At 37.5% G+C, this 24,115-nt stretch overlaps 1 protein-coding gene across 1 annotated transcript in view; it reads left to right on the top strand.

The window, feature by feature from the left end:
• The window catches only part of MGAT5 (alpha-1,6-mannosylglycoprotein 6-beta-N-acetylglucosaminyltransferase), a 147,573-nt gene that overhangs the window by 97,724 nt on the left and 25,734 nt on the right, over window positions 1-24,115 (top strand). The window contains exons 5-11 of the mRNA XM_063116606.1: window positions 1,027-1,116; window positions 11,267-11,338; window positions 12,538-12,699; window positions 14,459-14,628; window positions 17,061-17,195; window positions 20,981-21,114; window positions 21,899-22,032. Of these exons, the coding sequence (XP_062972676.1) occupies window positions 1,027-1,116; window positions 11,267-11,338; window positions 12,538-12,699; window positions 14,459-14,628; window positions 17,061-17,195; window positions 20,981-21,114; window positions 21,899-22,032 (897 nt within the window). The remainder of the gene's footprint in view (window positions 1-1,026; window positions 1,117-11,266; window positions 11,339-12,537; window positions 12,700-14,458; window positions 14,629-17,060; window positions 17,196-20,980; window positions 21,115-21,898; window positions 22,033-24,115) is intronic.

The following is a 24,115-nucleotide window of genomic DNA, read 5'->3' as shown; positions in this document are numbered from 1 at the left end:
TTATCAATACCTTATTTAAAATGAGCAACAGTTTTTGTGCATTTTCAAGCAGTTCTGCTTTGAGGATTCTTTAAAAGTCTATTAAAATTTAAAGGAAAGAGCTGTTGCTAGGTATAAGAAAACGTTTCTGAATATCTTTAGTGTATGTATATCTTTACTTGATATATCAGATATATTTATTATCTATAGTTGTAAATGTTGTTGCCTAAAATAAAAGTATTTCTACAGCTTCAAACCTCTTATATGTTTGTAATACTAATCTAAATTTTGAAATATGGACAGGCTAGCTATGAAATAGAAATGAAACTTGTGTCAGTTTCTAAACTTGAATGACAGTTTAATTTGGTAGGTTTCACTAGAATAGCCAACTGTTTATTTCCCAGAAAATGTTTGAAAGGTACCATGTTGAAGTTTACAAGTTCATCTGGATGACAGCGCCAAAAAGTAGTGAAGTCTGCAAACTTGTAGAGAGAGTAGCTGTGCGTTACCTTGCTGGCATGGTAGTGTTAGTCCCTGTGATTCACTTGAAATTACATGGATTAAAGCACCCCATAGAGGATGTGTTCCAGGCAAGGTATCCTTCTCTATGAAATATTATTCTTACAATGGTAAACCATATAGTGATGAGTTGTACTGACTAATAGTGAGGTTCTTCTGCCCTTTTCCTTCACAGGGTCTAGCAGTTACTTTCTGCTACCTACTGAAGCCTGGTGGCGTGTATAGATAAACAATGAACTTTTTATTTTTGTAATGATGTGAAAATGCATTTTCACATCATTACAAAAATAAAAAGTTCATTGTTTATCTATACACGGCACCAGAGCTCGTCTCTCTTTCTTCCACCTTCCTCCTGGTGCCAATTCCCTTCATCTACCAGTACCTACTGAAGCTTACATTGACCTTGTTGATCTAAAATACTTCTTTTCTACCAGCTTCTTGAAATTTATTCTAAATGTATAATGAGTCTTGCAGTCAGGTTTATAAACTAGCCTGCTCATTGGGTGTTGTTGTTATTTTTCCTTCTAGTGGATGAAAGATATGTGGCGATCCGATCCTTGTTACGCAAGTTATGGTGTCGATGGGTCCACATGCTCCTTCTTTATTTACCTCAGTGAGGTCAGTAAATTTATATTGCAATTTATATGTAAAACTGCAGGAAAATCCAGATGGATATCTGAATTTTTAAAGAACATTTCAAGCATTATTAGTTCAACAGAATGAAGGGAAGGTTTTCTTTTATAAGGCAATTTAATCTTTAAAGAAAAAATGGCATCCAGTTCAGTTTGCAACTAACCATGGTGTATCATTATGTCCAAACCAAGACAAACTATGATTACTGTTAATGATTGCTTATTGAAGTATTGATTTTCAAACCATGGTTTATGATCCCGGCTTATTTAATAAAGCCACAGTTAACACAAGCCACAGTTTGTCCAGGCTGTTGCATAATGAAAGATTAGAGCTAGTTTAAAATAGAAGCAAATCCACCATACAGGCACACTGGAGAAGAATAGGGGAATGGAGAAGGGTAGCAAATTATTTCCGGGCTAACAAGAAACTTATTTGAATAGTCAATCATTGTGAGGTAAATGCCTTGTGAATAAGGAAGCTTAAACTCTAATTGGTGTCTATTATGGCAGTGGAGACTGGAAGATGCTCTTACTGCTGTGTGTGGTGCTGTTAGGGATGTCAGAGAAATATGCAAGGGAGCCAAACGAGTTTGGATTTTTATGAATCCAACCCGTGGATTCTGCAGCGGACCAGCTTTTTCCCTTTTGGAAGGATTCCATTGACTTGCAGACTGGTTTTCTTTGTTATGGGAATTTTGTGCAAGTTTTGTTGTAGAAAAATAAGCAAAATAACAAAAGGCCAAAAATGTGAATTTTCCCCATAGGCTAAAGTATGAAAATGGGCATTATGGGGAAACTTCTGCATTTCTGCATGTGAAAATTTGCACAAATTTTGGAAACAAAAAAAATCTTATTCTGTAGATGGGCAGACAACAGAAGAAGAGGCACCTGACAATCCATGAGACACAGACGGAATGCATTTTACACAATCCATACATCCTTAATTTGAGCATCTTGAGCCATTGGTTGTGGTGATTCTGGTAAAAGTTGTATCTAATATTTCCATTCCCCAAGATTTTAGTCTTTTCTAGATGTAATCTTTCATATATTATTTTTGGCATAGTTTCCCTACTTATGACTGATAGGTCTTTAACTCTTTGTTATTTATTATTATTTATATTAATTACCTCATAAATTGTCTAGGTAATATACAATCAGTTAAATACAAAACATTAATAATATAACCCTGTTCCAGTATGCTACTCTTTATTTTTGTAAGACTTAACATAAGGTAGAAAATGTTTTCCTTTTTTGACTTTATTTTGTACAATTACCTGCATATTAGACAGGAACAACTTAATATGTGCCCTCTTGTGTAATTCTGTTCCATAAAGCAAGTATTTTGGGGGGGGGGAGGGAATAGGGGACTTTTCATGATAGTATTTACTTTGCCATTGAATCATCACTGTTTCTCTGTTGATGTTGACAATGCACTATGTACAATGATTGTTGTATTAATTTATTTAAATGTTATGTAAACATTTTGCTTCAAAGGAACTTTTTTTAAAAAAAGGTAATATAAAGTAATGAAAGACCAAAACATATTCTTAGAACAAGTTAACATGTTAATATCTCCCTCACCTCAGGAAGTATCTTCGTATTTCCTGGCATGTGTCAGCGTGTATTACCGGTATCTTTTTATAGACATGCTAATTAAACTCAATAGAGATGATGGGACAAATATAGTTCACAGGAGTGCCAGCAAAGAAACTGCTGTAATTTTGGTGGAAACAATTTTTTTATCAGTGTCTCCTGTTTTTATATCTAATCAGTTTTCAGCTCGCTATTACTAGTTTAAGTTTTGGGTGTACAGAACATAGAATATTACACTTCAGATAATTATATAAAAAATATCCTTTCAAAAAATATTTTCATATCTGAATGGCTTGGTCAATCATAATTCTAACCTGACAGAATTGTTCGTTTAGATAACTGAAAGCAGAGGTTTAGTTCTGGGTTTGTATATACTTTATATACCAATTAGCTAATGCTATAATTTCTAAACTGTTACATATTTGATTTATAGACTGTTTTGCTAATAGGCTCTGGATGAGTAAAAATTATTTGAAGATGGATACGCAGTACTAACAGACTTCTAATCAGCAGTGGTTTATGATACCATTTCTTGTTACTTCAGCACCATGCATGAATATGGTTTCTGAGTGAATAGTAGTGCCTGGTACAAACCACTTCTTATCCAGGCAGCAGCTGTGTTCCTGCATTGCACTAAAGTAGCAGCCCTGCTACTTCTGTAACCACCTGGTGACTCCTTCTTTTAAGTGTACTAGGTCCCTCTATTCCAGTGGTCTTCAACTGGTGGGTCACAATCCAAAAATGGATTGCGAGATCAGGCCAGATGGGTCACGGCAAAGCTGGTGCCACCATGTTGGACAATTGTGATTGTGAAAGTGGGTTCTGTCCGGAGTGCTCATCATCAGAAGATGAAGGGGAAGGGCAAGCTCCAGCAGGTCCTGGAGCAGCAAAAAAGGACAAGAGCCCTTACTTTCAGCCAGGTGTTGCTTGCCCCTGAAAGTAAGGGGTCTTGCCCTTCTTTGCTGCTAGTCACTTCCCCAGGAGCTTGTCCTCCCCATTCATCCTCTGATGATGAGAACTCTGGTGAAGGCAAGTTGGGTCCCATGTTGCAGGTTGGGAGTCCAAGGTGGGACTTGGGTATGTATCATTTGAAGACCACTGCTCTATTCTACTCAGTGGCAGGCACTGGTAGTCTGCTAGTAAACCAGCAGACTACCACCAGCTACTAAACCATTCCATAAGCCGCCAACTCTCAAAATTGGTAAAGTCAAAATACAAAAAAGACAGAATTGCAAATGTGAAGTTACCTTTGAGCATGTTATTTTAGTATGCAAGAGATGAGGGGAAATATTCCCAGCCAGTTCAACGGGAGATCTGGAGGTAATTTTCCTTTTCTCATTCTACTTATCTAAAGAGCAACTTTTCTTATAAGGCCAGTTATATATAAACTGGTACATAGAGTACTTAAACTTCATCTATACATAACATTTAGACCTTTTCTTATTTTGTGTAATGCTGGGAAGGTCTTGTATCAGAGGCTTATACCCCATTATTAGTGTGGCTGTGAGTAAGGACTTGGATTTTGGAGAAATCCAAGTGTTCTATGAGATCTGCAACAGAGGTGCCAGTATCAGATGACTAGTGTGTTGGCGAAAGGATACCTCCTGGAAATCCAAAACTTCCATGTTGTGCTAGGCAATAGTGTCACATGACATCAAGGTTATGGCCACAGATTCAGCTAATGTAATATGAAAGTATGGTTATAACCTTGCCCATTCCTTCCCACTAGTGGTTTCTGTCACCCTATAGAGTCTAGAAAAATTCATGACCTGATTATAAACAACAACAACAATGTTTCTAATGTCCTTCACTTGACATATTTTAGTATGTTATTATATTTATAACTAACATTGAATCTTAGGTCTTTGAACAATCTAGATTTTAGTTTATTCACAAACTACTTCACGCAACATTTGTTACAGTGCATAATTTTATAGGAAGTACTATGTTTCTCTAAAGAACAAATTAACCGTTTTGTTCATCAATCTGTTTTATGTTTAGTGAACAGCAAATATAAAAGTCTTTGGGGGTTATCTAAGAGGGGTGTTTATTTGACAGCACATAAAACTAGTATTGTTTGGTGATGCTATTAACCTTGAGTTTAAATTCAGCATGCTTAATCCAGTGATTAATGCTATGATTAATACTAAACAGCAGACGCTGAAAGCTTAAATATTTGTGAATGCAAGCATGAAATGAAATTCTTATTTCCACTACTATGATATGGATACATGCACTGCGTTGGCTGCCAAAGATAACATGGAGCTGATGCTTCACAAAGTAATTTGTCAAAATGAACAGTGATGGAGAATTGACTGTTAATGATATAGGTGAACGCTGAATGCTAAATGGTAGTAACTATGTTTAAAGCAGTTTTGAGGGGTTAGAAATAAATGGCAGTAGATTTGTAGTGCCTCAGCGTACTAAGAAAAATATGTCATTGTTTTCTTTCAAATTTCAGTAGTATTTTCAAAAACATTTTAGGAATAATGAGATATAGTATTAATTTCCAGATACCTTGTGAGATAACAGGTACATTGCAGGAATATCAAAAACTTGTCCATGTGTCCAGAATTTTTGAAAGAACCTTAATAAAAGGTTTTGAGAATAGGTAACATACAGAACAGATGAATGTAGCTATGCACTTGTTATGTGGAATTCCAGCTCATAGAGTGAGAGGTCTGTGATTTCAACTGCAGCGCTGTTTTATCTGCAGCGCGCTGTGTCCTATCCCATACCAATCCTAGCTTCCCAAACCTTAGGGAGTGCCAGGGAGAGCAACAGAGAAGAAAGGGGCGATAACTCCCTTTCTGCAGGTAGAACCCTTTCCATTTTTTCCTCTTACATACCAGAACAAATTTCTGTAATGTTAGGAGCTTTCCTAATTATCTACATCATGCAGGCATATAGCGTATGGACTTAATGTATCTGGTGGATTTTTAAATTTATTCATTAGAATCCTGAAAATGTTTATCTTTCATTTAGAACTAAAGCAAATAGAAATATATATGGCCTTCATGATTGGTGTTTATTCACTTAAAATATTTAGATCCTAACTTTTTGCCTGTCAATATGAAAAATGAGCACATAGTATATTTTTAAAGGCAGTAGTGGGTGATAAAGGCTTTGTGAGGATAATAATGTAAAATGTCAACTCCCCAGTTGGACATTTGTTGCTGTTGTGGCTGCTAAAAACTGCTGCTCTTTAAATGTTCTGCAGTTAGCCAGTGGGATAAATGGTCTTGCCCCAGGAAATGTGCATGTTAGCAACCTAGCTCAGAAAATGGGACATATTTGGTCCCTAGGGAACAGGTCTTCTCAGCTGAGCAGTTGGACAATCTATGGCTCCTGGCAATTCCTAGTAGCAAGAGAAACTGATGAAAGCTCTGGAGGGATGATGATGTAAAAGTCTGTTGCCCAGGTCCTAGATGTTAATGCTTCTGTGGCTGTTGCAACTATACCAAAAATGTTAAACTGTTATGTAAAAATACTTAAAGATCAGGAGCTGAAAGTAAATGAAAATAATCTAGATTGTTGTACAAATTTCCATGAGTGTTTTTTCAAGTGCTGAAAACTTGAAAGGAGTTGTAGACTTTTAACACTTGAATAAATATTTGCTAATACTTCCAGATAGGGGCATTCCCCCATCACTCAAAACCCTACCCATTGCTCTTAACCATTGCTTAATCACCCTTTTCAGGCCATTGCTTAATCACCCTTTTCAGGCCCAATTGTAGCCCAATTCTGGGGCAGGGCAGTTCTGAAAATTCATACCTTTCCATTGTGATCTCCCTTTCTATAATCCCAGCACTCTATCTTCTGAGGATTACTTATATGTAATATACAAATAAATAATATGAAACAGCAGTGTCCTTTAGAACAACCCAGGTGGGAATGACTGGTAAATCCAGTCGTGTGTGTGTGTGTGTGTGCCTTTTAAAGACTCATCTACTGAAATTCTAAGTTCTCAGTGCTTGAAATAATTTGCTCCTGCTGCTTGCTGCTCTATCTTAAATTAGAAACTGTAATGTATAAACCTGCTCACTGCTGTCCAGTAGTAGCTTGTCAGTTGCATGTTTTATTATTTCCTGTGCCTTTTTTACTATATTAGTTTGCAGTCTTCCCAAGCCTGGTACCCTCTAAGGTATCTTGGACTACAACTTCTACCCACCCACCCTTCCCAGCTAGCGAGGACATTATCCATGCTGGCTGGTTGGTGAATGGAGTTGTAGTCCAACGCATCTTGAGGGCAGCAGGTTGTGGAAGCCTGCACTAAGGGGTGCCATTCTGCTGTGCTTTGTAAGCGTCCCAGGAAGTTGATATCTGTCTCTCCAGCTACTACCTTGAAAACATGTCTATTCCAATGGTGTGCACTCAATTCGTTCCCATGCAGGTGCTGGGCTGATTCTTATAGGATCACGTTAAGGCATGTTTTTATTTTATGCTTTTAATTGTTGGGAACTGCCCAGAGAGCTTCAGCTACTGGGCAATTAGAAATGTGATAAATAAAATAAATAAAGTGTTGGGGATATGGGACCCTCAGAGGCGTCCCATCCTCTGTAATGGCATGGTACAGTGGTTATACTTGCACTTCTATACACACCAGTGAGATGGGGGGAGGAGAGCACTACCTGCACTGTGCAAGGAAGGAATATGCCCTGTATAACTCAACATTATTTTTTTATAACTGGAAATAGAACCTATGAGTCTGATTTTATTATTGTTTGAAATCCAGTAATTATACATTCAGAATCAATACTGTTAAACTACCTCTTAGAACAAAATAAAATTGCCATGCTCAAAAAACAAACAATGTTTGGATGAAACAATTGATATATTTCAGTTCTTCTGAAAACTGATTTAACTTTAAATGATCTATTGTTGTTCTTTTTTCACTTTGGACAGTGATCCCTTTCAAACTTGCTCTACTGATTGCTAATTCTTTCTAATATAATATGAAAGGATCAATATTTTCTTGCCACAAAATTATTCGTGTGCAAAACATTCCTTGAGAAGTTGATAGTAGAAATTTTGTTGTGCAAATTTTAACAGTGGTTTTTTTCCACCATTGTTACCAAGTTACAGTTTTTTCTGCATGGGGTTGTTTTTCAGTTTTCTATTGCATTTAGATTGCAGCTCTGAACCATTTTGAGAACAGCCGATTGTTTTGTTTACATGTAGCAAGAACATTTTCATTCGTACATACCTGAGACCTCTTCCTGTCAAAACATTGCTAGTGCAACTCCCACTGCATTCCAAATGTACATGTAATAAGGAAAAGTTTTTTAGATAGAAATGAAAAACATGCCAATTCTGAATGTGAAATAATGCTTGCCTTGATCTGTAATGCCTATGTTGTTTGTATAATGTGGTTTATTTGTATTATATTTAGTCCTAGTCTAGTCTGAATAGCTGAATTATAACTATCACTCAAATAACTCTTTATTATTAAAGTAAAATATGCAAATTTAATCTCTTTGACCCAGGGAAGGCTTTTGTAGTTCACTACCCCTAAAAGTTGGAGGCCTTTCAGATTAGCATACCATGCGGAACACAGGTGGCAAAATGACCTGCCCCATGTTTGGTGGATTAATATATTCCGCCTCCTTTATATCCAGGTATTTGAATTTGAATGTGCTAGATTTTGGGATAAAAAGATTTGAAAGTGCTTTTCTGTGTAAATTTTTTCATAGGGGAAAAAACAATATGCTATAGAAAGATGTAATGTTATAACATCTACAGTATATAGCAATTGACATAAGCCAAAATCGTTCCTGCCTCCCCAGTGGTCTGCATCTATACCCCCCATCTTGTGAAATTGCCTGAGCCCATATCCCTGATGTTCATGTGGCACTGGCCATTTCCCTCTGAATTTTATATGTTCTGTTGAACGCATGAAAGGGACCCCTGGATGCATTCAGCTTGTACATATGTAACTTGCCCTTTCAGAAAATCTGCTGAACTTGTGAACATTGAGGGATCTCCACTGATGTTGGAAAGGAGCCAGTAGGTGCAGTCCTTCTTTATGACTTGACTGAATGGCTTCTCATTCATTTTGACAGTGTGAGAGACATTACTAAATGCAGTTGAACATAGGCTCCCTACTGAAAATAAGAATGAGCAGGTTAAAATATAAGCTTCATGGAAGAGTTTATTTTTGAGAAGGAATTTCTGTGCTGTAGCTTGGCTCTTCATTTTCAAAGAATTTAGTATTTTTCTTCAGTGACTTAAGTGTGCTTGGTCATTGCGTGCCACTGGGTAAAGTTCCGATTGTCCTCTTCGCACAAACTGCATTGTACATTTTACTTTAAATCTATATTTTCTTTTATAAGTTTTGAAAAATAATCAGCATAGTGTTGAAAAATAATTCTTAAAGCAGGCCTTGCAGATTAAGTAGTAGCACTCAGCCATTCAGATGTAATTGAAGGTGACAGTTATATCCTACTGTCCCTCTGGCTGTTCTATCAAGAATTAGGCAATAGAGGTTCTGATATGGCTAGAATTGTTTCTTATTAACTTTAATTCTTTTTTTATTGGATATTAATACAAAACCATTTATCTGTGTCCTTATTTCTTGGAAGTCTAGGCTGGCTCCATCTGTGCTACACTTCCAGATGCAGGCAAAAACTGTTCTTAAAAATTGTTGGTTTTTTTAATTTTTACTGTAGGTTTAATTCTATTTTAACTTTTGTAAATTTATATTTATATGTTTTAATTGTACATGTTTTAATATAGTAAACCACCTTGAGTCCCAGCACTGGGAAAAGGGTGGGATATAGATGATGATGATGATGATGATGATGATGATGAAGAAGAAGAAGAAGAAGAAGAAGAAGAAGAAGAAGAAGAAGAAGAAGAATCCTAATTTGACAATGTTTATATCACAGATTTTCTTTACTTTATAGCATTTCAGAATTTTTGTATACCAAAGAGCTGGATGCCACTTTTGTAATTTTAACACTTTTGAACAAATGCATCCAGTGTTACTATTTTAAAAAATAGAGAATAGGAGGCCTGATTGTGATGTCTAGGGAGAAGGGTTTAACCATTTTCTTTCCCATCAGTGTCTTGGAAACTGTCACCCACACATTGGGGCTATTCATGACAGCCCACTGTGGGTGACACTGTGGCTCATGCAGGGTGCATGTGGACACCATTTTGTATATACAATCCCTATTATTGTTATTGTGTTGCATAAACCTGGTGAACATGGCTTATATGGGGGTTACACAACCTTTGCATAACCCAAAGTCTGTTTAGGGTTATGTGAGGGTTGTTTAATCCTCATGTAATATATGGTCGCCAGGTTTGCACGACATGACAACCCCTGAGCGGGGCTTGCATATTCAACCCTGTAGGGGTGCTGCAACTAGGGGTGCTGCAACTTATCATGGGTTAAATAGCTCACAACAAGCTGTAGCATGTTGTCTGAAACCATCACTGTGAAGTAAATGAAGGCTTAGACTCCAATAACTGTCTGTCGGGGCAGGGGAGATTGAAAGATGCACTTATTGCAGCGTGTGGTCCTGAATTTGAGCATTTTGAACCATAGGTTATGGTGATTCAGGAGAATTTGGTACCTGTGGGTACCACAGTTCATGATTGGTTAAATAACCCGCAATGAGCCATGGTGTCGTCCAAACCCAGTCACCCTGAAACTGCTCTTACCCTTGGAGAAAAGCTCACACTGGTGCCAGGCTTCTCTCCGTAACCTAATAAAAGGGGTTTGAGGGGAGTTATGTTTGTGGTGGTAGAGGGGGAGCACAGTAGAGAAGAATTAAACTGCTATTCCACAAGTAACATAGTCTCAATCTTAATGCCCCCCCCCATTTCCTTTTTTATATATAGGCTGCATTCGGACGTCACTTTAAGCCATTATAGGTTAATAAGCTACTCACAGTATTTTATTTTGAAAAGGCTACTGTTATCAATCACAAATAAGGTACTGTGAATAGCTTATTTAAATTACTGTGTGTAATTTGACTTTCACACACCAGCCCCTATACTCCTGCAGTCCTCTGCAGTAGTGCTGGACATTTGCTGGATCTGAAGTGCTGGACATTTGCAGGATTGGGATAAAATGTCATACACAGCCCCTTCCAGTCAGGAGACACCCAATCCACCATCAAACCCCTGCTCAATACTCACCGTGGTATTTTGCTTTATATTTCCATGGTACTTCTCTGCCTTTCTAAGCCTATGCATTCTCCTGCCAGCTATGTTCCAATGTTGACATTTCCAGTTTTCTCATACCAGCCTCTTCAGGACTTAAGAGCTAGGGTGGTTTTTTAATGATATGTTGTAGATTTGATCTGTTAATAAAAGACAACCAGTTTATTGAAGAGGATAAAGGAAACATGTAATAGCTAATCTGTTTTCTGCATTTTTAAAACTTCTGTTGGTATTTTTGAAATCTCACGAAATAATGTATTTTTGTTATCCATTCGCAAACAAGGAATGAATAGCATCAAGGAAATAGTTGATTGAACATTTTGCTTGATTTATTTGTATCTGTGCGTAACAAAAGATCCCCATTTTTGCAGGTTGAAAACTGGTGTCCTCGTTTACCCTGGAGAGCAAAAAATCCTAATGAAGAAACTGATCAAAAGACAATGGTGAGAAGTATGCAGCTTTCAAAAATTTTAATGAAGTGGGCTTTGAGGTTATTTTATTTTCAGTTTTCTGTAGAGCGAGATAGATCATGGGTCATAAAATCAATCAAATCCATTCTAAATGCCAGTAATTCTGGTATTAGGCAGTCATTGTTTCTTTGGGGAAAAATGTTTTGGAAGACACAATTTTAAAACAAAACAAAACAAAAACTTAGACATTTCAAACAAACAAAAACTTAGACATTTGAGTTTGTACTTCTCTTTATACATGGTAAGTAGGTTTAGGTCAGCAGAGATCTGTGGTAGATGAACATGTTAAATCCAGAGTCTTTGTATGATTATCACATGACGCGACAGTCCACCATGGATTATTTAACCCATGGGAGGGCTGCAGTGCCTGTGGGGTGTGAGCTACTGCCATTTTGAATATCATTGGAGTTTGTCCTGTTGTATGAACCTGGTGACTGTGGGTTATGTGAGGGTTAAACAACCCTCGCATAACCTATCTCTTTTCGTATTTTGTGAAGGCTGTTTAACCCTCACATAACCCACTCTCGCTGGGGTCATGTAACACAACAATCCAGAGTAGGGGTTGCATATTCAACCTGGGACCCACAGGCACCAGGTTTGTCACGGGTTAAATAATCCACAGTGAGCTGCAGCATGGAGTCTGAACCTGGTTGGAGACTTGTTCAATGTCACAAGTTAAATAAGGATCTTCTCTTTTTAGTGAAATAGTTGCAATATTAAAGAATACTAAGGTTATACTGTTCGCTTTTTAACTAAGAGCCACATCAAACATTCAGTATTTTACGAGTACATTTAAAGTATAAAAGTGTAGATACGACACACATGTTTTCACAAACGTGTATCACATAGGCATAGTAGTCAGTTTTTCAGCTATTAGTCCTCGTTAAATTTACCCCTAGTAGGAACATTTGACTTAGTGTAGCAAATGGCTCAAGTCGCAGTATAAGGCAGTGGGGGACACTGTGTTAAATTACACACAAAATGGAAAATGGTTTCTCTTTTCCTGCTTTTGTGAGGTTACATTTTGAAATATCTTTATGTAATTTTTATTCGAATGAAATGAAAATGAAATAGAAGTATTCCTAGCCCCCACAAATACACTCTTTTAAACCTATTTAAAATAATATATTTTGGACTACCACTGACTGTTTTAACATACTGTTTACTTGAAGGCTGAAATAAGAACGAATTTTGATTTGCTATACAAAATGATGTCCAGACATGAAGAATTCCGGTGGATGATGCTGCGAATAAGGAGGATGGCTGATACCTGGATAGAAGCAATTAAATCACTTGCCGAAAAACAACACTTGGAAAAGAGAAAACGGAAAAAAGTGAGTTCTACTTCAAGATGTAAACTAAACAATTTCATTGCTGTATGTAGGAAACTAAAGTGCATGGTTTGGCTTCTAAAATCCTGCCTGTTAGGTATTCAATAATAGGTAAGGGCTGATTGAACACAGTCACTATATACATACACAGGGAGAGAAAGAGAGAGCCAAAAAGTGCTTCCACATTGGTGACACTTTACGCAGAGGCCTGTGATTTACTAGGTGCTATGTGTTAACTAAAACAAATTATAAGGCCCTGCCTATAGGCTTATCATCTAATTAAAGGCACAAGTCACAAGGAAGGAGGCATGTGAGTCTAAAGGTGAGATAAAGCCTTGGAGCTGGAGGGCAGCCACCGGTATGCATGGGATCAAGTGGGTGAATGGTAAACAGATTTCAAGTATTAGTACCCCATATGAAGAATAATAATGTGAAAGCATTTTTTACAGATTCCTTCTGGGAATACAAAATATTTAAATTGCTTCTTAGGGAAGCTGCAGTGCTCATAGATGACATGTTGTTATAATGAGAGATGATTGAGATTAAATGGCATTGGAAATAACAAATGTTGATGACAGGTGCTTCATCAAATCAAAGTGGGAATAGTCCACTATCAGTTCATACCAAAAAGTCTTTAATATAGTAAGAAAGTAGGAAGTATTTTATAGAAATGTTTTGAGGAGTATGGGATATCCTTCTTGAATGAAGTAGATGGAAGCTAAATGCTATATTCTATAACACTAAAGACAGAAGCTGAATGTGGTATAAATTGAAATCTGCAACCATCTGTGAGATTTTACAGAATCAGACTTAAGAATGGAAATCAAATGAAAAACCAATAGGGAAAACTAAAAAATAGTTATACTACTTTTTGCCTTCTTGGGCAAGCATATCTTAGCCCCTGCCACTAGCCAGGGATTGCTGATGTGTGTGGGGGTCTGTGTGTGTGTGTGTGCATATATACTTCAAGTCAGGAAAATCCTGATCAGACGTTACTGCTAAAATTATAGCTCTATTAAGGTGTTAATAAACTGAGTAAAGACATGAAGAATGAGAGTGTGCTAGTTCCCCCTTGTATGTTTCCATCGCACTGTACTCATGAAGGATTATAATTTATTTAATTATTTATTTATTGCATTTCTATTCCGCCCAATAGCCGAAGCTCTCTGGGTGGTTCATTTTGAAGAGTAGAGCCTCCTGTATTCTTCGACTGTCTCTGCACAATTTTGAAAACTGATTTTCAAAATTTGCACAATTTTGAAAACTGCATTGAACAGGAGCCTCTCCTTTTCAGAACCATCACCATCCATGCGTATAGAGTAATGCAAATGTATGAGAAGCGGGCAGAGCTAGTGCACTCCCTCCCTCCCTTTGTGCATTTACGCTACCTGAACCAGACTTTACAGGAATTTGTGCCTGAATAGACTTGCTTTCCTTCCCCCGCCCCCCCACCCCCACTTATGTCTATTAGACTGTGAGCTTACAGGGAGAGCCTGTCTTACCTTTTAATCTTTGTAATTTGAGGTGCTTTCTAAGTGATAAATAATACATATAAGTGCTGGAATGTTTACATTTTCTTCACTTGTCAACCAAAAACAGTTGTACGCCCTATCATTCAAGTTACTGGTGTAGAATGCAGTTACACTTACATTCTTCTGGGTAATTTGACCCAAATATCCAAACATGAATCCATACTCTGTTCAGCAAGAATCTACTGCATATTTAATATCAATATTTATTTATAATTGACTTTCTTTTTCAGGTCCTTGTTCATCTGGGACTCCTAACAAAAGAATCTGGGTTCAAGATTGCAGAGAACGCCTTTAGTGGTGGCCCACTTGGTGAATTAGTCCAGTGGAGTGATTTAATTACATCTCTCTATTTACTGGGCCATGACATAAGGATTTCAGCTTCATTGGCAGAACTCAAGGAGTAAGGAGATTATTTTCCATATTGAAAACTAAGTACCAGAGAATGCAACCCTAACTGCAAATTCTCTTGAAGTCTTTATTATATAGCCTATAATTTTGTGAAGAGGAAAATGAAAGTGATAATTCACTAAACAGCGATAAGGAGATTATTTTATAAGCACCATGAAAAGGATAATATGTTGCATTGTAGTGGCTTCCTCCTGAGGCCTGATTAAATGAATACTGGAAAATTCAAACTAAGCAGCTTTATTCTGTGCCATTACAGGTGTGTTAGACATCTGCAGTAAGATAAAAGCCCAGCTCTTCAAGTTTTTCTTTTCCCCCTTAAACTAACTTTACTTGCTGACATAAAACTAGTTCATCAGTATATTAAATTGGCTGTAGCTAATTCGTGTGAAAGTTGTCATTTTTTCAGATAGGTTTTGTGTTTTGAGCTACTGATTGTGTTTTGATCTACTGTTTGAAGATCTTGTTCTTTTAGCATATCACCCATAATTTCCAAATGAGTTGTTACGTTTATGATTTGTTACATTTATAAATTCAAATGGAAAAGTGTTCAGCCTCACAACCATATTTGCATTGCTCTTTGTATTGTGTGGGCTATTTGGCTGAACAGGTGTTTCAAAATAGGCACTTGGAAGTCTAGCACAGATGAGCATCAATTATGAGGCCCCAAAGACTTGTTCAGCTGTACAGTGTCTCAACCCAATAAGCGTGAAAGACTTTCTTTATTTTGTTTCCTTGTAAATCAAACAAAACAATTGATGTATGGCATTGGCAGCTCGTTCTGGACGTGTATGTGTTGTATTATGTTATATACTATACATATGCAGTCATGAATTAAATTATTTACCGTATGGGCTAGGAGAATTAGTCATATATTATTTAGTATACTCCCATAAAACATGAATAGGCACATCTGTGAGATTTTTATTTTAATGGAACATTAAAGGGTATCTCTTTCTATTTTCAATCTCCTGTGAATACTGGCCTCGTTTACCATGCAGCATTGCATACCCTGGTTTCCTGTCTGTACCATGTGTATTTATGCTAATAGAATGTTATTCCTGTCTTGAAAGTTTCCATGCATTAATACCCAGCAGTAATATTTGTTGAAATGTGACTGTAATGCTACTACAAAATGAGACATGTATGTTTTCTCTATGGATAAATGGTCTGACAAGTTTATTTATTTTATTTATTTATTTATTATATTTATATACCGCCCCACAGCCAAAGCTCTCTGGGCGGTTCACAAAAGTTAGAACAGTAAACATTAAAAAGTATGCAAAATTTAAAAACAACAGTGCAAAAACAACAGTATCCATTTAAGAACAACAGTTCTGGGGTCCATTAGAAAACAAACTTAGTGTTGTTAAATGCTGTTAAGTTGCTTGCATCCCTTTAAGAAAAGGAAACAGCAGTGCTTCAAGCCCAATTTCTGTCTTAGAGAAGCCATTTCAGTTTTTGCCAACTGGTAATTCACTGTCCTATGATATAGACAGTGTTTGCACAGAACAATCCTTAATGAGCTCCTGTTTGCTCCTCCCCACTAGCATGACCAGTAAACAATTGAGGAAGGGATGTACTTAAACTCATGCATTGATTTTAAACCTTTCCTGAACATCTGAATATTAGACATAGAAAACAAAACCCAGGGTCAACTGTGAGGATTACCTACCTGTGTTGGGTGCTAGGCAACAAGCAGTGTTGCATAATACGTTATGCCATACTAGATGTTCGAACCCTCCTGAGCAGATAGTAATGTGTCTGTGTGCAAGGGTTTGCAGTGAGGAGAAGACAGGATGTCATATTAGTCATGAAGATGATAGATCAGAGCTAATAATTTGTGGGTTAGGCCAGGGTTTGCCCCAAGGTAGATCGGGATCTACTGGTAGATCTGTGGCATTTGCTGTTGATCAGTAAGTATTTGACTCACAGTTGTCTAGCAAGAACAACTAAATAGCTTTTATCTCCAAAATTAGGCTGCTGAAAAAGAATGCTTGCGGAGAAACTAGGAGTTGGTTTTATGTGAAAAGATTTGTGACCTTGTTTCTGGAACTGATCACAAATTCTTGAGTTCAGTATGTGCTCAGAGGCATCCTGTTCTTTAATTCTTAGCATACATCTGGCCTCCTGAGCCACTATTTTGAATCTAGCTCCAGTTGTAGACCCCAGCTTCTAGTTAAAACACAATAGATCCTGCAAGAGTAAAATCTACTTATTTCTGGGTCAGGATACCTCCTTGGGCAAGTTCCTGGGGCTGCAGTGGCTCCAGATGCTCCTCTTCAAGAATTTTGTATTCTGTTAAGGGAGAGTACCCATATCACCTTGCTAGGTAATGGAAGAATGAAAACTTACTGATAGGACCAATTTTGCTGTTTTTATCTTTTTTAATTTACTCAAACTGTGTTTTGTTTTTCTTATCACTAGGATTATGAAAAAGGTTGTTGGTAATAGATCTGGCTGCCCTACACAAGGGGATAAAGTAGTAGAACTTATTTACATTGACATTGTTGGGCTCACTCAATTTAAGAAAACCCTTGGACCATCCTGGGTTCACTATCAGTAAGTATTAGTTTCTTATAAAATTATTTTATTTATCAAAAGGAATTGTAGTTTTATCTACATTTGGGGGGTGGGGTGGGGGTTAAATCCTTTTTATTGACATTCCTGATCTTGAATTTGTATTTTTCACTAACTCTGTTCCTGCCCTATTCTTATGTGTGGCATTCAGATGTTGAAGCAAGAGTGGGGACTATGCTGCTGGCCATGCCTCCAGTGTCATATTCCCAATTTAGTTCCATCTGTACTTTGAACACGGACATCTGAAAAGAAACCCCTATCGGTGAACAACTGCTTGGTCAAAGGGGCTCCTCACGATTGAGACATCCAGTGGCTGGATCGTGTGGAATCTTTACATGCCAGCAACTGCTTATATCATAGACGTTCCTTTTCAGAAGTATACGTTGAAGTCCAGTTGTGAGGGACAGGGCTATATGACTATATAGAGTAATGGAAATATAATAATTTTATTTTAATAGCATGATTTCTGATTCACGCAAATCTGAATCTGATTGAACTGTAGAGTAGCTAATCTACTAATTGTCATTTATATGTCACTGAAGATGGTTGAAACATGCTTGGCAATTGGCATCACTATCGATATTGATAAGATTCAGTAGCCTTTGTCTCACAGGGAGGACAACATTTTGTAAATGTATGGTTGTAAGCCACCTTGGAAGGGTTTCTGTCTTGAAAGGCAGCTAAGAAATGTTTAAAATAAATAAATAAACAAATAAATAAATAAATCATCTTAGTTTTGTTTTTAAATGTTTGATTATAGTAAACAAGTTTTAAAATTGTATTTCGTAATAAATGGTTGTTCCTGACTTTGAGATTGTTCTTTATTTTGGTTTAGTCGGTGTTCGTTTCTTTGTTATCTCGATTGCTCGCAGGTTATGCCAAGCCACAGCTTAGCATTATAGGAACAAGATGCATACACATATGCTCCATGTTCACCACCATCCCACATACGCACACACTCATTTTGTTATTTTCTCTTTTCTGAAACTAAGTTTGCAGCTATGACCAAACCGGCGAACTATGTTTGTGCTTGCTCTCCAAGCCAAAGTATCAAAGCAGATTTAAGTTGTGGCTTGCAATTCTAGTTTGGAGGGAAAGCATAGTCCATACTTTCAGAGCTTGAATAGAATGGTAAGCTATGAATTGTAGTAAAATGGAAGTAATTAATTGAAGCAGAGCCAAAGAAGAGTTGTTGTTTTTATAGCACGGCATTTTTATAACATTTTTACAAACATGTTATATAATCACTATATATTACCTCCAGTAACAGAGGCAGCAGGCCTGTGAATGCCAGTTGTTGGGGAACACAACTGGGAGGCTGCTATTGCGCTTGTGACCTTATGTGGGATTCCCACGGGCATCTGGTTGGCCACTGTGGGAATAGAAATATTGTAAATCTGGAAAAGGGCAACCAAAATGGTCAGAGGGCTAGAGCAGTCCCTCTATAAGGTTACAACATTTGAGGCTTTTTAGCTTTAAAAAAGAGCAAGTAAGGGAAGACATAGTAGACATGTAAAAGATAGAGGTGCTATATATGGAGAATTTTTATAATGGATAATACACCAATTCCTGTAACACCAAGCCACAGTTTGGCATTATAACTGAACAGAGCCTGTAAGCTCCTGAAACATGATACAAGAATATGAATGGATAACATAAATTCACTCCTTTTTTTTAAGAACTGTAGTTTATAATGACACTGGAGTCCAGATTCTAGAAATAGAGCAGATGCCGTTATGCAGCGTTCTTTCCACCCACCTTCTGCCTGATGAAACTTCATTGTTTTCCCTTTACCAGTTCATTATCCACTTGAAATAGAATTGTTGTTTCAACTTTTATTTGCTCCTTTGCTTTAGCAAACGGTTCAAATCAGAAAAAGGCAGATTTAGCTTTAAGCATTACAGAAATAGCTGAGCAATGGAATAACCTGCCTTTGTGATGTATGCAATATGGGCATTTGATGGATACCCTGCCTTCAATCCTGGAACTTGAATGAGATAATTACCCGGTTCGTACAATCACCGCAGCCCACAACGGGTACCACGTTGCCTATTCATGGCCCAGCTGTTGCCTGTCATGTTGCCTGAAGCTAGGCAGCAGTTGTTTGAGGGTTGTTTAGCCCTCAGACAATCCCTCTTAGCTGGATTTGGATGACACAACATACCATGGCAACTTCCCCTTCAGGGGTTGAATATTCAAAATGGCCACTCGCATGTGCCGCAACCCTCTATGGCTTAAATAAGGCATGGTGGGCTGCAACGATCGTGCAAACTAGTTCAATGGGATTTCCTTCAGCTCCATGTTTCCTAGTGATTTTATGACACTCTGTTTAAGTATGTATCCAACTGAAGAGGAGAAAGAAAGTGAAGTGACTTCAAGAATCATGTTACATACTTTCTCTTAATTTTGGTTTGCTCACGTTTAAGATAGCAAATGTAAAAATTTAATGCATATTAGGACTCAGTTGATGATTCAGTTCTTTGGCATCAGTTTTAATGCATTGAGGAGAATAATAAAAGTTATGTAACCTGTCACTGTATTTCAGTAATTCAGCCTAGCCATTTTGTTAATCCTTATCTTCCAAGAATCATCCCACGTCCTGCATGTGGCTTAAAATGGAATGCTTTTATTAAGATCCCACACTCTGTTGCGCTGTGTAACCCAACTGTTTCTTTCTGCTGCATGATTTACTACTGCTAAATAATGTTTGGCTCTTGACAAGCATTTGGTGTAATCTAAAATAATTCAACTTCTGTAAAATGTTTTCATTGAAAGCAGTTCAACATAAAAGCTTTGAATTACAGCTGCAAACTGAACAGAACCATCGTCTATGTTGCTTTGTGATTTCTTAGTTTTGTCTCATTCCCATGTTGCATTAAAGCATGTGAATGGTTCTGAGATTCTGTGCTGAATAAGAATGTAGTGCTTTATATAAAGGCAGAAGATTGTCCATGCTTTTGTGATTTCTTTTTTCAGCCATTTGTATTCCAAATAGGCATGGTGCTAATGTTGCTAAAGAAAACTATGCTTTCCTTTATATGGCCAAACCTTTTTGCCTTCTGCAGAGCAAGAGACGATGGGACTTAGAACATGGGCATTAAGTGGAAGCATGGAATAATTTCCTACAGCCCCCCCCCCCCCCCCCGTCCAGCTCTGGAAGTGACTTTTAAACACCGTTTGCGTCACATCATTTTTAACTGATTATTTATCATTAAAGACATTTTTTCAATTATTTGTGCATGGACATCTGTGAGTAAGGAGAGTGATACCTGAAATTTAGAGGAAAGGAGCATTTCTGTGTCTCAAAATTGCTGGCTTCGCAGTGGCTTAGGTTGCATCATCACAGAGGGGCAAATAAGCCATGGTGACTGTCTTCTCCCACATGCTTGGGGGATTTACATAATTGCTCTGGGCTTGTCGTGTTGTGTGAACATGAACCATGTTGTGTTACCCAAAGAAAACAGCTATCATAACCGGGTTTGTACAACATGATAAGTTGCACTGCTGAAGGTAATTATGCACATACACACCTGGCACATGACTACTGCCACTGCATCTTATTTCCTCCTCCATGATTTTGTGAACCTGGTCAGTGTAAATTGGTCATTAGTGTTCCCATCAGAACCAATTGGGGACCATATTTTCCTTTAGTAAAAGCGGTTATCTGGAATAAACATATGCACTTCTTGATGCATATTGTGTTTCAATTTTAGAAAATATTGTAGTCAATGACTAATTTTGTTTTGCTTTGCTTTATTTCCATGCAGGTGCATGTTACGAGTGCTAGATTCATTTGGGACTGAACCAGAGTTTAACCATGCTCATTATGCGCAATCTAAAGGCCACAAAACACCATGGGGGAAATGGAACCTTAATCCACAACAGTTCTATACAATGTTTCGTAAGTTAAACCTTTTTACAAAAGAAGTTGCTTTTCAAGACAAGGGTTATCGGGAAGAAATCATCAACCTTATCATCAAAATTAAGTCCCAAAATAAAAAGCAGATGAAGAAATTTGTAATGCTATCTTAGGCTCAGAGCACTCATTATAGGTCTATATTGCAGAAGTGGTAATAAAGGAATATTACATTTTCCTGTTGGTGTCAAGTTTGCTATCATTGTTGATGCTATCTCTGGAAGCTGTTTTATTCCTTGTTAGCTTTTTGTGCATGACTTGGTTTAATCTATGCGTCTTTAAACGTCCTGCTTTTTCATTTGTTCTAAGTGCTAAAACAATTTCTTGCAGATAATTATCTAACGACTAATCAATATTAAAATAAGAAAAAAATGTTAGATATGAATTACAATGTCATTAAATCCAATTCATTTTTCACACTCTGTTTTATTGCAACTAGCAATATATTTATTATTTCCTTGGTGGTTGTGGTATGGGAATAGCTTTATCATACTTACGCCATAGTAGTTATGCTGTGAACTTATCAGTAAAGCATTTTGTAACTTCTGTCCAAACTTTTTTCCAAAGAAGATATGCACAGATTTTAAATTGTATGTTTTCATAATTCTGTGTTTACTTAATACTGTAGCATGTGAAGCAAACAGCCTAGCAACAGATGGTTAAAGTCTTACATTTTTAATGTAACCAAAAGCAGAAGATACCTCCTAGGCACTTATTAGCTGTCCAAGATAACGATACAGTAATAATTTTTTTCCTGTTTGGTTTGCAGCTCATACTCCAGACAATAGTTTCCTTGGCTTTGTCGTGGAACAATATCTGAATTCCAGTGACATCAAGCACTTCAATGTCATTAAAAGGCAGAATCAGTCTCTTGTTTACGGCAAAGTTGATAACTTCTGGAAGGTGAGTTTCTGTGTTGTACAGATCCTTTCTTCACAGCCATTTTGATTGAGCTAAATATGAAGTTGAACGCTTACAATAAGCTATGTATTTTAATTAATATCTGATAGGTGTTTTTTTAATGGAGAAAAATAATGTCCAGATGTATCTGTTAAAGAGCTTTTCCACAAAGCGATCAGCTCCCTATTTAAAGCTACACTCTTGTGAACACTTAGTTACATCATCACTCAAATTTATTATACCAGAAACAATGTTAATAATAGCTGCATCAGACAAAAATAAAGCAATACCTGCCTTTGAAAGTAAAACTGATATTGATGTATATCGGATATATTTTTCTGGATCCCAGTTAAGACAGACACCCAGTTTAGGCATCACAGCAAACCAGGGAATGAAGTTTAAAGTTTCTGCTTGTGGTTTTAAACAAACATAGATTTTCCATTTTATCCAAATATGGGAACCCTAAACTCTCCTAATTGTAATTAATATCTGTACCACCTGGCTGTTAAGCACAGTGCTTCTGTGTTGCCATTTGTGAAATTCTGAGAGCAAGTGGCATTCCTTTTTAGAAAAGGATATCCAGTTAATTAGCATATTAATTGAAAGGTCAGCATTGTAAATACTGTCAACAAAATTCCCTATCCTTATTAGCCAAAGTTCCTTCATAATCAGTGTATTCGCAACACCGATTACAGTGTTGCGAATACACTGTTCTTTTCCATTCACAGTGGAAAAGAACGGCCATGATATGTGCAGCCACAGGGTCTTAAATTATTAGGATGGTCCAGGGAGACATATTATAACTCTCTCATTTGTGGTAGGTAATTGATCCCAGTGTAGCAGCCTTCTGGCCAAAATTGCTTGTAGATTTTGGTGTTAAGGAACTTGCAGGTACTATAAGAAAAATACAAGAGCTGATTCCTCTGATTTCATTAATAATTTCATTTTCTAAGCCTCTCATCTCTAAGGAGTTACCTTGCATTCACATGCTTAGAGATCCTTTGAACTGAGTTTTATTTTAAAAGCATTATTTATGAGGGGGCAATTGTAGACTAGGCCATTAGCACTTTTAGAATGGGATAGCCTGTTCTCTTTTCTCTAGTGGCTTTATGATTGGCAAACTAGAAAATTTTAATGATAAATAATGCACCTTTTTTCACGTGCCTAGCAATCTCTTGAATGAGAAAAAAAAAATCACTTAGCACAAACTAGAAGGCATTTCCTTCAGCCAGAAAGCAGTGCAGTTGGAGAGAGAACTGTGTGAGGTCTATGGAGGACATCTTGTTTGGTTCGGGTTTTTTCCTTGAAAGCTAAGTGCATATCTCCAGAGAATGAGGGGATGAAACAGTGTTTGGGGTGCATTCAGTCTTATAGAAGAGGGAACACCTTGGACCATCTTCCAAGTCACGCCTATTTCTCAGTAGAAAGGGTGGGCCTAGGAACATCCATGGTCCATACATACATTTTAGGAGATGCCTGGAAACAAAGGATACCTTTGTTAAATAGAGAGTATTTACCAAAGCTTCTAAGGGATAGGGAATTCGCAGGGCATTTGCCCCTGCAGGTTTACAGAGTACTGCTCATATGGACCAGCTATTGACAAAGTACACTTTTTAGCACCTCCGGAAAGTGCACAATTTCCCTGGCATGCCATTAGCATGTCTGGGGGAATTGCACACTTTCCTGAGGCCCCAGAAAGTGCACTTTTCCTCCCCCACTCCTGTGCCAATCGTGGCCTTAAAGGCCCTCTTAATCCAAGGTTTTAAGAGGGCCTTCAAGGCCATGATCAGCACAATGGAAGAAACGCAATTTACCCAAGACGGGGGAAATTGTGTATCTTCCCCTTCCACTCTAATGGTGGCTGTCGTTAATAGGGCCTCAAAGGCTATGTTTAGCATGGGGTGGGGTGGGGGGGAGGAACACAGTTTTTCCCCAACTGCATTAATGGTAGCCGCCATTAACGCAGCAGGGGGAAAGGACAAAGGGCGCATGCAGGTCTGGACTGAACTGAGTTCTGCCTTGACCTGTGCCCCCTTTGTCAGTAATGGGACAAAAATCTGCTGGGTGCCTCCGTCAGGGCCCATGA

This window comes from Elgaria multicarinata, chromosome 2, assembly GCF_023053635.1.
Source record: "Elgaria multicarinata webbii isolate HBS135686 ecotype San Diego chromosome 2, rElgMul1.1.pri, whole genome shotgun sequence".
Taxonomy (NCBI): Eukaryota; Metazoa; Chordata; class Lepidosauria; order Squamata; family Anguidae; genus Elgaria; species Elgaria multicarinata.
Note: the sequence above shows the minus strand (reverse complement) of the source record. Positions and strands in the feature narration are given on the sequence as shown.